The sequence below is a fragment of the Muscardinus avellanarius genome (assembly GCF_963383645.1).
Source record: "Muscardinus avellanarius genome assembly, chromosome: 16".
NCBI classification, from domain to species: Eukaryota; Metazoa; Chordata; class Mammalia; order Rodentia; family Gliridae; genus Muscardinus; species Muscardinus avellanarius.
Window position 1 is genome coordinate 35,476,306 of NC_137802.1, and position 13,588 is coordinate 35,489,893.

The window sequence follows — 13,588 nt, forward strand, 5'->3', positions numbered from 1 at the left end:
ACCATAGGTCTTTCCTTTTTCCTTTAGAAATTCATTAAATTTCTTTAAAAATTAAAATAACTAGCCAGGCGTGGTGGCGCACGCTTATAATCCCCGCGCTTGGGAGGCTGAGACAGGAGGATCGCGCAGGTTCAAAGCCAGCCTCAGCTGGCATAAGAACCCCTGTTTCCAAATAAAATATAGCCGGGCGTGGTGGCGCATGCTTGTAATCCCTGCGCTTGGGAGGCTGAGACAGGAGGATCGCACGGGTTCAAAGCCAGCCTCAGCTACTTAGTGAGGCTCTCAGCAACTTAGTGAGACCCTGTTTCCAAATAAAATATAAAAAAAAAAAAGGTCTGGGAGTAAAGCCCGGAGGTAGAAAGCCTCTGGGTTCCACCCCCAGTACCACCAAAAAAAAAAAAAAAAAAAAAAAAAAAAAAAAAACAAATAAAATATAAAGTAGGTCTGGGAGTGTAGCCCGGAGGTAAAGAAGGCCCCTGGGTTCCATACCCAGTACCACCAAAAATAAAATAAATAAATAAATAAATAAATAAATAACTGTAATAAAAAACATTTACATAAATACAATCATTTGGTTTAAATAATGAAAATTTCTTGAATGTAGAAATAAGCAGGCATAAAAATTCTGCCTTAAAAAAAAAAGCTAGGCGTGGCAACAGACGCTTGTAATACCAGCATTTGGGAGGCTGACACAGGAGGATTGTGGTTTGTGGACAGCCTCAGCTATATAGTGAGGCCCTTTGCAACTCAGTGAGACCCTATTTCAAACTAAAGAATAAAAAATAGAGCTGGGGGGTATAGCTCAGAGGTAGAATGCCCCTGGGTTCCATCCCTAGTACCACAAAAAATAAAAATAGACACATTATAGATACACTATAATTATGCAGAAAACTTATAGGGAAGGTAACCACAACAGACTAACAAATTCACATTGTAAAAGAAATTCAAAAATAAAGAATGGATTTCCAAGTGTTTGTGGGTAAAGGAAGGTATAACGAAAAAAGGCGCTATGTTCCATAACACAGAAAATTTATAATCACTGTGCCTAGTGATAGATAAAGCATGAGAATTTTAACATAAAAGAACAGTTCTTTCAAAACTGAAATAGGTCTTAGAGGTGCTAGCAGACTGATCTTACATATTATGAGAAAACAGGCCTAGTGTTATTACCTGAGGTTCCAGAGAATGAGGACCAGAATCCCCCCTCAACCCTCATACTAGGAATTTAACCCAGGGGTATTCTACCTACAAGCTACACCCCTAGCCCTATTTTTAATTTTTTTTTTCCCCCTGTGGTACTGGGGATGGAACCTAGGGGCATCCTACCTCTGACCTCCAGCCCTATTTTTTATTCTTTATTTTGAAACAAGGTGTCTAGGGCCTCACTAAGTAGCTGAGGCTGTCCACAACCTCTATCCTCCCATCTCAGCTTCGAAGTGTGCATTATCATGCCTGGCTTCCGAACCTTTTTTTTTTTGGTAGTGCTGGGGGTGGAACTCAGGGGCTTTCTACCTCCTATACTCCCAGACCTGTTTTTAGACTTTATTTGGAAATAAGGTCTCACTAAGTAGCTGAGGCTGGCCACAAAACCGTGATCCTTCTGTCTCAGCCTCCCAAGTACTGGGATTACAAATGTGCACCACCATGCTGCTCAGCAAGACTAGAATTCTGATAAATGTATTTTTTTTCCTGATTATTTAATGGTACCCTTTGTTTTAAAAATTTACTTCAAATGAGATCTACAAGACCTCAATATTTCTACCCAATATGGTGTTTTCTGCTGTGACCCATGACAAATATACCTAACAAACAAGCCAGATTAAATTTGGCAGAGTATAACTGAATTATATGAAAACTAAATATCTAGTCAGTCTTTCTCATTTCTATCCACACAGCTGAAGTTCCCCATTATGTTTTATATGAGAAATATAAATTATAAAGTAGTTTTAAATTACCATCTCGTTTTAAAACACCTACCTCATATATTGCAGTAAGATCTCTAAAAAAGCTTTTGGCTCCATTTAACAAAGCTTCATTCTCTGGACATAATACAACATAAGCTATATCTCTTTGAGATCCATAGGGTTCCAGCATAAGTAGCTCCCAGTAAGGGAGAGCAAATGGAGAAAGCACCAGAAAATCATAATCACAACCCAACAAAAACGTGGGGATTGGCAGTGGTTCCGGAGATTCGTCAGTTCCTAAATAAGAAACAGGCATTTTAAGAAAACACTTAAAACAAGACATGTCTCTTTTTTGTAAATGTCAAAAGTCAGTGAAGTAAATATTAGTAGATTAAAGGCAAAATACTTAAAATCAGTGATTGTTACTTTTCCAGAGTTTGAAATTTCCTAGTCTTTACAAAACATGTGATTACCTTAATTAAGTAATTTATTATTTATTTACTTAGTGTAGCACTGGGGGTTGAATCCAGAGGCATTCTACCTTTGAGCTATACCGCCAGCCTGATTTTATTTTTTACTTTATTTGGAAACAGGATCTCACTAGGTTAATGAGAGTCGTACTACTTGGTGAGGCTGTTCTTAAGCCTTCAATTCTTGTCTCAGCATCCAGATACTGGGAAATCAGGTGTGTGCCACCACACCTAGCTACCTTATTTATTCTTTACATTTTTTAATTTAATTTTATTTGGTACTAGGAACTGGACCCAGGAGCTAGTCTCACTAAATTACTGAGGCTGGCCTCAAACCTGCTAGCCTCCTATCTCAGCCTTCCAAGTGAGTAAGTAATTTAACATTAATAACAGTCAACAATTATAATACTTACTATTTGCTATATACTATTCAACAATCTTTACATATGTTGCTTTAGCTAATTTAATCTTGACAAAAACATAAGAAAGGCATTATTATTAAACTCATTTTACAGATGAGAACATTGGAATGCAACAGCTAAACAACCTGTCCAGCATCACACAGAAAGTACCACTGCATGGGTCTGAACCCAGGGAATCTACCCTCACAGTCAGTACCACCCAATCTTTCAAATTATAATAAAATAGCCACTTTTTTCTACTTAGCAACCTACTAGCAAGGGTTTAAGGAAATAGGCACTTAGCTGGTAGGGTTCAAATTGACATTAGAGAGTAATTTGGCCTTACAATTTTAAAATACACACAGGCTTTAAGCCAAGGATGTATGCATTACTGAAAAATAGTTGTAATCATGATAGAAATAATGTCAATAAATAGTACAATGATAAAATATATTATGTTTAAAAAATAATGGAATATATATAACCATGAAAGGGAAAAAATAAGGAAGAGAGTTCTATAAATAGATATTTTCTCCAAAATCAATATGGTACAGAAACAAAGAAATAAAAATCTACTACTGATTATTTTTGGGGGGATGGCAACTATACTGGGGATCGTGAACTCAGGGGTGTTCTACCACAAAGCTACACCCCCAAGCCCTATTTTATTTTTTGTTTTAAAACATAAATCTCCCTAAATTGCTAAGAGTCTTACTATGTTGCTGAAGCTATCCTCAAACTGCAATCCTCCTGTCTCCGCCTCCCAAGTACTGGGATTACAGGCATGTACCAACATGACCAGTTTACCATTGGTCTTTTAAAGAATATAAAAGTTCACACTAAAAAATGTTATAATTAGCCTGCATTTCCCACAGAATGTCAGTTTTTATGACATTTAAACTATTTAGCCATTGATAAAAGGATGAAAAGGAAAATGTAGGCAAATCTACATTTGCATATAATATATTCTAAAACCACCACAACAGTTAAAGATTTTAATGTGAAGAACTATTATTCCTCTATTTTAGCCTTGAACTTGTGATTCTCCTGCCTCAGCCTCCCTGGATTACAGGTATATATCACTGTACCTGCCCAAATATACTTTAAAAATTCCACTCACTTTAAAAGTGAGTTTAAAACTCACTTTTCAGAGACAATTTCCAACAATTAATTCAAACATTTTGAATGATCTTTTCCATGACAGCTGGCTATTAATCTACTGTATGCCTATTGGAAACATTCATTTGCTACTCTGCTATTCTTGTTACAACTAGCAAATGCCCCCCACCCCCACCCCTGGTGGTACTGGGGACTGAACACAGGGCCTTTCTACTTCCAAGTTACATTCCCGGCCCTATTCCATGGCCAGCCTAATTTTTTTTTTTCTTTAATGAAAATCTTGGTGTGTTTTTTTAATCACTGGTATTACCCCCTGAGTTTCCCTTCTACACCTACTTCACACTCTATTTTGAAAAATGGCAATTTATGACCACAGAAGTTTTGTCTTTTAAAGAAATTATTAGCAGTATGACCCTTTCTTAACATAAAATATTACTGGAAAGCAGAATATATATAAAAGCAGACCTGAATGAAGCTACTTCTATAGAAGTGAGGTTAGAAAACCCAGTAAAGTGAATGCTGGAAATCAAAGACAGGCTAGAACTTGAACAGGACCACAATTGTCTTAAGTATGTGCCACAAACATATTTAAGGAAGACTAATCTGCTTAATTAAGGTGGTCACAGATCTAACATAAAATCAGTCATTACATATCACCATAAATTACGCACCATAAGAGCCTCGGCCAGCCATTTTATGAAATTGTTGCCACGTGAGAGGACCTTGAACCCCCCATGGTCTGACTGTTCTTTTTTTCTGAATAGCATCTTGAAGAACTGGCTGAAGTGAGAGGAGCATTCGAAGTATATCCTGTGAGCACTGCATACTGGCATCTACAAGCATTTTCAACAGAAAAGTTAAGAATTGATATTGCTAATACAAGTAAACTTTAAGATAATAAGTATATCTAGGTAAGTTTATCTCTTAACTCACCAAGAAGTTAGTTTAAACATCTGCTTGTGCAGAGAACTGTATGAAGTTCTACAGAATTGGTATGTGGGAACTGGAGGTAGAACTTAGCAGTAAAACATTTGTGTAACATGCAAAGGCACCAGATTTAGTAATAGAATGCCAGCGCGCACGCATAAACACACACACACACACACACACACACACACACACACACACACACACACGGTTCTTCCAGATACAATCAATAATACACATCAAAAAGTGTTCTTTGCAACTCATTGAGATCCTATTTCAAAATAAGGAATGAAAAATGGGCAGGGGGTGTAGCTCAGAGGTAGAATACCCCTGGGTCCCATCCCCAGTACCCACACACACATACAAAAGTAAAGGCCGGGTGTACTGGTTCACGCTTGTAATTCCAACATTTGCGGACAGCCTCAGCTATTTATCAAGGCCCTTCGCAACTCAGTGAGACCCTGTTTCAAAAAATATAAACCAAGCCAGGCGTGGTGGCGCACGCTTGTAATCCCAGAATTCGGGAGGCTGAGACCTGGAGGATCGTGGTTCGCGGACAACCTCAGCTACTTAGTGAGGCCTTCTGCAACTCAGTGAGACCCGGTTTCAAAATAAAGAATAAAAAATAGTGCAGGGGGTGTGGCTCGGAGGTCAAATGCCCCTGGGTTCCATTCCCAGACCCGCCAACACACACACACACACACACACACACACACACACACACACACACACACACACACACACCCCAGCCAGGCATGGTGGCACACGCTTGTAATCCCCGCGCTTGGGAGGCGTAGACAGGAGGATTGTGTATAAAATAGGTCTGGGAGTATAGTCCGGATGTAGAAGGGCTTCCAGGAACCCCAGTACCACACACGCAAAAAACCCCCAGAACCAGGGGTGTAGTTCAGAGGTAGAAAAAAGTCAAGCAGCTGGGCGTGGTGGCACACACTTGTAATCCCAGCATTCGGGAGGCTGAGACTGAAGGATCGCGGTTCATGGACAGCCTCAGCTACTTAGTGAGGAGGCTCTCTGCAACTCAGTGAGACCTGGTTTCAAAATAAAGAATAAAAAAATAGGGCAGGGAATGTGGCTCGGAGAGCGAATGCCCCTGGGTTCCATCCCCAGACCTAAAAAAAAATTTTTTAAAAGAAAAAAGAAAAAAGTCAAGCCGGGTGTGGTGGCACATGCTTGTAATCCCAGTACTTGGGAGGCTGAGACAAGAGGATCCGGGTTCACAGCCAGCCTCAGCTACTTAGTGAGGCTCTCCAAACGTAGTGAGACCCTGTTTCAAAATAAAGAATAAAAAATAGGTTTAGAGAAAGCTGGGCATTGTGGTACATGCTTTTAATCCCAGCATTCTGGAGGCTGAGAAAGAAGAATCACGGTTTGTGGACAGCCTCAGCTACTTAAGTAAGGGCCTTTGCAACTCATCGAGACCCCGTTTCAAAATAAAGAATAAAAAAATAGGGCTAGCCGGGCGTGGTGGCGCACACTTGTAATCCCTGCGCTTGGGAGGCAGAGACAGGAGGATCGCGCAGGTTCGAAGCCAGCCGCGCATGCTGGCTTAGGAGACCCTGTTTCCAAATGAAAATGTAAAAATAGGTTTGGGAGTGTAGCCCGGAGGTAGAAGGGCTTCCATGAACCCCAGTACCACCAAAAAAAAAAAAAAAAAAAAAAATAGGGCTAGAGCTGTGCGCAGTGGCACACACTTATAATCTTAGCATTCGGGAGCCTGAGACAGGAGGATCACAGTTGGCAGACATCGTCAGCTACTTTGTGAGGCCCCTTCCAACTTAGTGAGACCTTGTTTCCAAATAAAGAACAAAAAATAGGGCTGGGGGTGTAGCTCAGAGGTAGAATGTTCCCTGGATTGCATCCCCAGTATTGCAAAATAAATAAATAGATTGGAGGTGTAGCTCGGAGACAGAATGCCCAGTACTACAAACAAAACAAAACAAAAAGTCATTGAAATTCATTTCCCTAAAAAGTCATTATTACTTAGTCAATCAATAAATAATTTCAATAAAATTTTATTTTTGCATTTATCTTACATTCATTCTCTTTCTGGTGCATACAGCTATTTCAACAGGAAGAATTTCCTCACATTGAAATAGGTTCTAAAGCTAGGTGTGGTGGTGCATGCCTATAATCCCAGTATTTGGGAGGCTAACACAAGAGGACTGAAAGTTCATGGCCAGCCTCAGCTACTTAGGCCGAACTTGTTTCAAAATAAAAAGATAAAGCCAGGCGTGCTGGTGTGCACTTATAATTCCAGGACTTAGGAAGCTGAGACAGGAGGACTGCAGGTTCAAGGACAGCCTGAGCAAGTAGTGAGACTCTCATCAACATAGTGAGACCTTGTTTCAAAATGAAAAAATAAAATAGGGCTGAGGGTATAGCTTAGAAATAGAATGCCCCTGGGTTCAATTCCCAGTATTGCAAATAAAATAAAATAAAATAAAATAAAATAAAATAAAATAAAATAAAATAAAGCTGGGGATGCAACTCAGAGGTAAAATGCCTCTGGGTTTAATCCCCAGGGATTGGGGATATTGCTCAGTGGTAGAGCACCTGCCTAGCACATATAAGGCCCTGGATTCATTTCCTATTATTGGAAAAAGAAGAAAACAAAAACAAAACAAAACAAACAAAACAAAAGCAATCCCCAGTACCACAAAACCAAAAACTGGAAATACATTATAAATTGTACCCCTTAATTACCAACATTATGGTAAAATGTTCAGATCAGTAAGATCAGTTGTAATAAGTAATTTTCAGGAAAACAGACTAACAATTCTGAAAATACAGGAACTTGCCTATATATAGTAAGTCTCTTGGTTCAATTCCTAGCACTACACAAAAACAAAATAATCCTGAAATACAGAACTTGTACAGTAACGAATATACTTCCTCAGCTAAGCGTGGTGGCTCACACTTGTAATCCCAATACTTGGGAGGCTGAGACAGGAGGACTACAGGTTCATGTCCAGCCTCATCTACTTAGTGAGGCCCTCTGCAACGTAGTAAGACCCTGTTTCAAATAATGAAAGTAGGCCACTGGGCGTGGTGGCGCACGCTTGTAATACCAGCGCTTGGGAGGCTGAAACAGGAGGATGGCACAGGTTCAAAGCCAGCCTCAGCTACTTAATGAGGGTCTCAGCAACTTAGTGAAACCCTGTTTCCAAATAAAATATAAAATAGGTTTGGGAGTATAGCCCAGAGGTAGAAAGTCCCTGGGTTCCACCCCCAGTACCACCAAAAAAAAAAAAAAAAAAAAAAGAAAAGAAAAGAAAAAGTAAGGCTGGAGGCGTAGCTCATAGTTAGAATGTCCCTGGGTTCCAACCTTAGTACCACACACACAAAAAAAGAGTATGCAAAACCCAATACCCAAAATTCTGATTCTGGTGAGGCTCGGGAATTTGTATTTTGATTCTAATTAGTATGATTCTCATACATACTCTCATTTTAAAAATATATTTATTGGATGCTGGACATGGTAGCACATGCTTATAATCCCAGTAGTTGGCTGGGCGTGGTGGCGCATGCTTGTAATCCCCGCATTTGGGAGGCGGAGACAGGAGGATCACACTGGTTCAGAGCCAGCCTTGCTGGCTTAAGAGACCCTGTTTCCAAATTAAAAAATATAAAATAGGTCTGGGAGTGTAGCCCGGCGGTAGAAGGGCTTCCAGGAACCCCAGTACCACAAAAAAAAAAAAAAAAAAAAAAAAAAAATTCCCAGTAGTTGTAAGGCTGAGACAGAAGACCGTAGGTTTGAAGCCAGCCTCAGCAACTTACCAAGACCTGTTTCCAAAAGCTGGAGGTGTAAGGCCCCGGGTCACATTCCCAGTATTAAAAATAAGATCTATATTTATTGGATAACTACTATGGGCCAAGAAATGTGTTAGCTACTGAGAACACTATGTGAATAAATTCTTATTTATGTGTTTCTGGGTGTGTGGTACTGGGAATTGAACTCAGGAGCATAATTTATTTAAGATGCACTTAATGAGACTATTTTTGGTAATGTTCTGTTTGGGCAGTGAGATCACTTCTAATAAATTCCCAGGTGATGTTTGAAGCCACTAGACTAGGGATCTAGACTTTGGAGACCATTATCCTACGACTGACTCTCCTATTGTCCAATAACTGTTCTCCTCCTACGTTCACTCATCACTGTGTTCACCACGTCTATTGTACAGCATAACATGAACAGTTAACAAGAATGCCCATATTCCAAAAAACACTCAAAAAACAGATTTTAAATGGTCTCACAACAACAACAAAAAGTAGGTGAGGTGATGGGTAAGCATAAACTCTTTGTACAATGCATACATATATCAAAATATCACACACTGGGTATGGCGGCACACACCTGAAACCCCAATACTTGGGAGGCTAAGATCCAGAAGGCTGAACATCTGGGATCACAGGTCCAAGGCCAACCCAGCAACTTAGTGAGGGCCTCTGTAAATTAGTGAGACCCTATTTCAAAATAAAAATTAAAACAGGTCTACAGATATAGGTCAGAGGTCAAATTCAATCCACAATATCACAAAGATAAAAAAATTATGCCGGGTGTGGTGGTGCACACTTGTAATCCCCGCGCTTGGGAGGCTGAGACAGGAGGATCACGTAGGTTCAAAGCCAGCCTCAGCTACTTAGTGAGGCTCTCAGCAACTTAGTGAGACCCTGTTTCCAAATAAAATAGAAAATAGGTCTGGGAGTATAGCCCAGAAATAGAAAGCTTCTGGGTTCTACCTCCAGTACCACCAAAAAAAAAAAAAAAAAAAAAAAAGAAAGAAAAATAATAATACAATGTACTCAAATATATATAATTCTTACTTTAAAATTTTTTCTCTAGATATTCTTTTTCTATATATATTCTCAATATACTTTAAAAAACAAAACAAAAAACTCCAATTCTCTCTTACTCTACCATCTAATTTCTGGGAGACTTACTTAGAGAGTTTAAATTTGCTTCTCACCTCATTCCCTGCTAAACTCACTCTAAGTAGACTGAATGAAATGCTCGTCAGATCATCACCAACACTCAGTGCCGCCACATCCAATGGGCCTGTCAGTTTTCACCTTGTGTTACTCTCTCCTTCAAGTATTTCTCGTACTTAGTCTCCAGAACATGATAGTCCCTTAGTTTTCTTCCTACCTCCCTTGCAGTTTCCTTACCTGGATCCTCCTCCTCTTCTCCATCTCTCAACGTCAACTCCATCCTTGAAATACTCTACCCACAGTCAAACTCTAGGTTGTTATTTCATCAAGTTCCATGTTGTATGTGTGTGTGTTAGTGGGGATTGAACCTAGGGCATTCTACCTCTAAGATACATACCCTTAGCCCTATTTTTATTTTATTTTTTTTAATTTGAAACAGTCTTACTGAGTTGTGGAGGACCTTGTTTAGTTGCTGAGGCTAGCTGCAAACCTAGGATCCTCCTGTCTCAGCCTCTCAAGTACTGGGATTTTCCATATCTTTTAATATCAATAACTCTCACACACAAAAATGTTCAATCTCCAGTCTCCAGTCCCAATCTCTCCTCTGAATTTAATACTCTTTTCTCAACATGTGTACTTACCCCCCAAGGTTTCCCTCCATTATAGTTAGCACCACAACTCATCTAATTGCTCAAACTATCCCAGATGCCTCGATTCTTTCACATATCAGCAAATCCTGTACATTTTATTTTGAGTATAACTGGAACCTACTACTCACACTTCTGTTGCTTTCAATCTTATCTAGGCTGTTCTCATCTTTCCCCTGGACTGCTGCCAACTACCTTCCAACTGATCGATCTACTTCTACTCTCACCTTCACCACCTCCAGCCCCCAAGCTATTTTTTCCACACAATATCCAGTGATCTTTTAAAAAATTAACAGAAAAAGGATCATGTTACTTCTCTGTTTAAAACAGCTCCATAGCTTCCCATCACATTTAGAGTAAACCACAAAGGCATAATTACATGGTCTATAAAAACCCTAAGAGGTGCCTGAGTACCTCCTTAGGTTTCTCATACCAGTTTGCCTATCGCCCACTGAGCTCCAGCAACATTAGCCTCTTTTATGTTCCTCAAACCTATCAAGCACAGCACTCCCTCAATGTCAATAAATCTTGCACTGCTTGCAACACTCTTCCCTCTGTGAGCCACACAGCTCAAATGCTCCCATTTTATGGAGGATTTTGCCTAATGCTACCCCTTAAAAATATCTTCTAACTATACATCAAAAATAGCACACACATTTTTTTTCTTTTTTCTTTTTTTTCGGCATTGGGGATGGAACCCAGGGGCATGTGACCTTGAACAATACCCCCAGACCTATTTTTTATTCTTTTTTTTGGAAGCAGAGTCTCATTAAGTAGCTAAGGCTGGGTGAAAACCCGGATCCTCCTGTCACAGCCTCCCAAATGCTGGGATTACAAATGTGTGCCACCATGCCCAGCTTTTCCTACATTTTTTTGACCCACACTTTCCTGTTACTGGGGATCAAACCCAGGGGCAGGGGCATTCTACCTCTAAGCCACACCTCGTGCCCTGTTTTATTAATTTATTTTGAGACAGGGCTTACTAAGTTGCAGGTGGCTTCACTACCTTGCTGAGACTGGCTGTGAAACTGGGATTCTCCTGTCTCAGCCTCCTAAGTGGTGGGACTGCAAGCCTGTGTCACCACACCTGGCTTGACACTGCTTTTCATCATAGCACTTGTCACTACCTGATATATTATGTGATATTTGTGTGTATACTCTACCCTCCACAAACTATGAGCTCTAAAAGCACAGGGAATATGTCTGATTCATCCAACAATGACCTAGAACAATATACAGCACATACAAAGTATTCAATATTTAATGAGTAAAAGATTGTTGAATAAAGCAGACAATCAGCAATTTTCTGCTAATTAACATTTGAAAAGTACCTTTAGTAGGCCTACAAAAGTACAGTTATGGATTTACAATAACCCTAACTTTAAATGGTGAAATTAAATTAAAAAGCTAAAAAATTTGCCTTTTAAAATATTATCCTTAAGCCAGGAGTGGTGGCACACACTTGTGATCCCAGTACTTGGAGGCTAAGACAGGAGGATTCCAGGTTCATGGCTATCCTCAGCTACTTAGTGAGGGCCTGTTTCAAAATAAGAAATAAGCTGGACCTGGTGGTGCGTTCTTGAAATCCCAGTACTTGGGAGGCTAAGACAAAGGATCAGAGGTTTGCAGACAGGCTCAGCTACTTAGTGAGGCCCCCTGCAATTTATGAGACCTTGTTTCAAAATAAAAAATAGGGCTGGGGGTGTAGATCAGAGGTAGACTGCCCCTGGGTTCAATCCTCATATCACAACACACACACACACACACACACACACACACACACACACACACACACACGTACGTCATCCTTTAAAGAACTTTAAGTCCAAGTTTAAAGAGTCTCTATTAGCTGCATCAGAGGTTGCCTTTAATACTTTCCCTAAAGGAAAATAAAATAAGCAATTAAGAAACCCCTGTTTCAAGCGAGGCGTGGTGGCGCACGCTTGTAATCCCCGCACTTGGGAGGCTGAGACAGGAGGATTGTGCAGGTTCAAAGCCAGCCTCAGCTGGCTTAAGAGACCCTGTTTCCAAATAAAATATAAAATAGGTCTGGGAGTGTAGCCCAGAGGTAGAAGGCCCCTGGGTTAAAGAAAACCCTGTTTCATTACAACACTTACCATTTCTTTTGGCCCAAGGATGTAAGCATGAACTTTTCACAAGTGCTTCATCAACTTTTCCTCCTGACATATTATCCATAAATTGACGCCCATGTTCCAATGCAAGGTAGCAGTCATTGCAACAGTCCCGTTCTTCAACACGAACCCAATTGCTAATTACACCAATTTTGGGGAAAGGATCTTGGTCTGCCGCTCCAAAGGGTGAAAATAAATTAGTGCACTGATCTTGTAGCAATAATATTAACTCATCAGGCAATTTTTCAGATTCCTTTAGACCGGCATTAACATGTTCGGCAGAGGTAGCCCTGAGAGCTTCAAAACGTTTTTCTGCTTCTTTGCCACAGTCTGTGTTGCGTCCTATGATATCTAGTTCATCTTCAAGAAATAATCCTGAATTGTTTCCAAATTTTCTGTTCATGACAGCACTGAACCCGCAGGTACACCTATACTGAACTTCCTGCGTTGGATCTGGAATGTAAACTCCAACATCTGCACCTTTGATGTTCATGTTGCAGACACATATACAGCAACTATCAAAGTTACAGTCCTTAAACAAATTCATAACTGATTCTGAAAGGATGAGGTTTACATAAAGACTGTGTGCTTCAGGGATGGAGGGAACAGTGGCAGGTTCAACAGAATTAAGGGGTCTGCATGTGGATGGGGTGGAAGCTGGTGAATATAAGTCTGAATTTTCATATTTGACTGAACCTTGAGCACTAGCAGGCCCACCAGCTCCACGAGGAGTCCGAGGAGTCCTTGGAGTTCTTGGAGTTGGAAACCTAGGGGTGGATGGAGAAGGAAGAATTCCTGCTCCACTGTTACTAGGAGGTGCGCTGCTGGGAGGCATTCCAAAAGAAGTATGGGTCTGAGGTGTATAAGCTGGGCCATAATCTTGATCCATATTACTTCCATCACTGTGGTCATCAGGGCAAAAGAGAAGATCAAATATATACATAAAACAACACATTAGAATGTAAAATACATATAAAAACTTCCCAAATGTTTTTCAGTAATAGTGAGTATTGTGATAAGACAATCAGTATAAAAATT

The 13,588-nt window shown here is 40.1% G+C and overlaps 1 protein-coding gene across 1 annotated transcript in view; it reads right to left on the reverse strand.

Moving 5' to 3' along the window:
* MED13 (mediator complex subunit 13) overlaps positions 1–13,588 on the reverse strand; it is a gene marked incomplete at both ends in the record, with an annotated part of 106,062 nt that overhangs the window by 24,342 nt on the left and 68,132 nt on the right. The window contains 3 exons of the mRNA XM_080713403.1: positions 1,978–2,201; positions 4,566–4,727; positions 12,536–13,452. Of these exons, the coding sequence (XP_080569529.1) occupies positions 1,978–2,201; positions 4,566–4,727; positions 12,536–13,452 (1,303 nt within the window). The remainder of the gene's footprint in view (positions 1–1,977; positions 2,202–4,565; positions 4,728–12,535; positions 13,453–13,588) is intronic.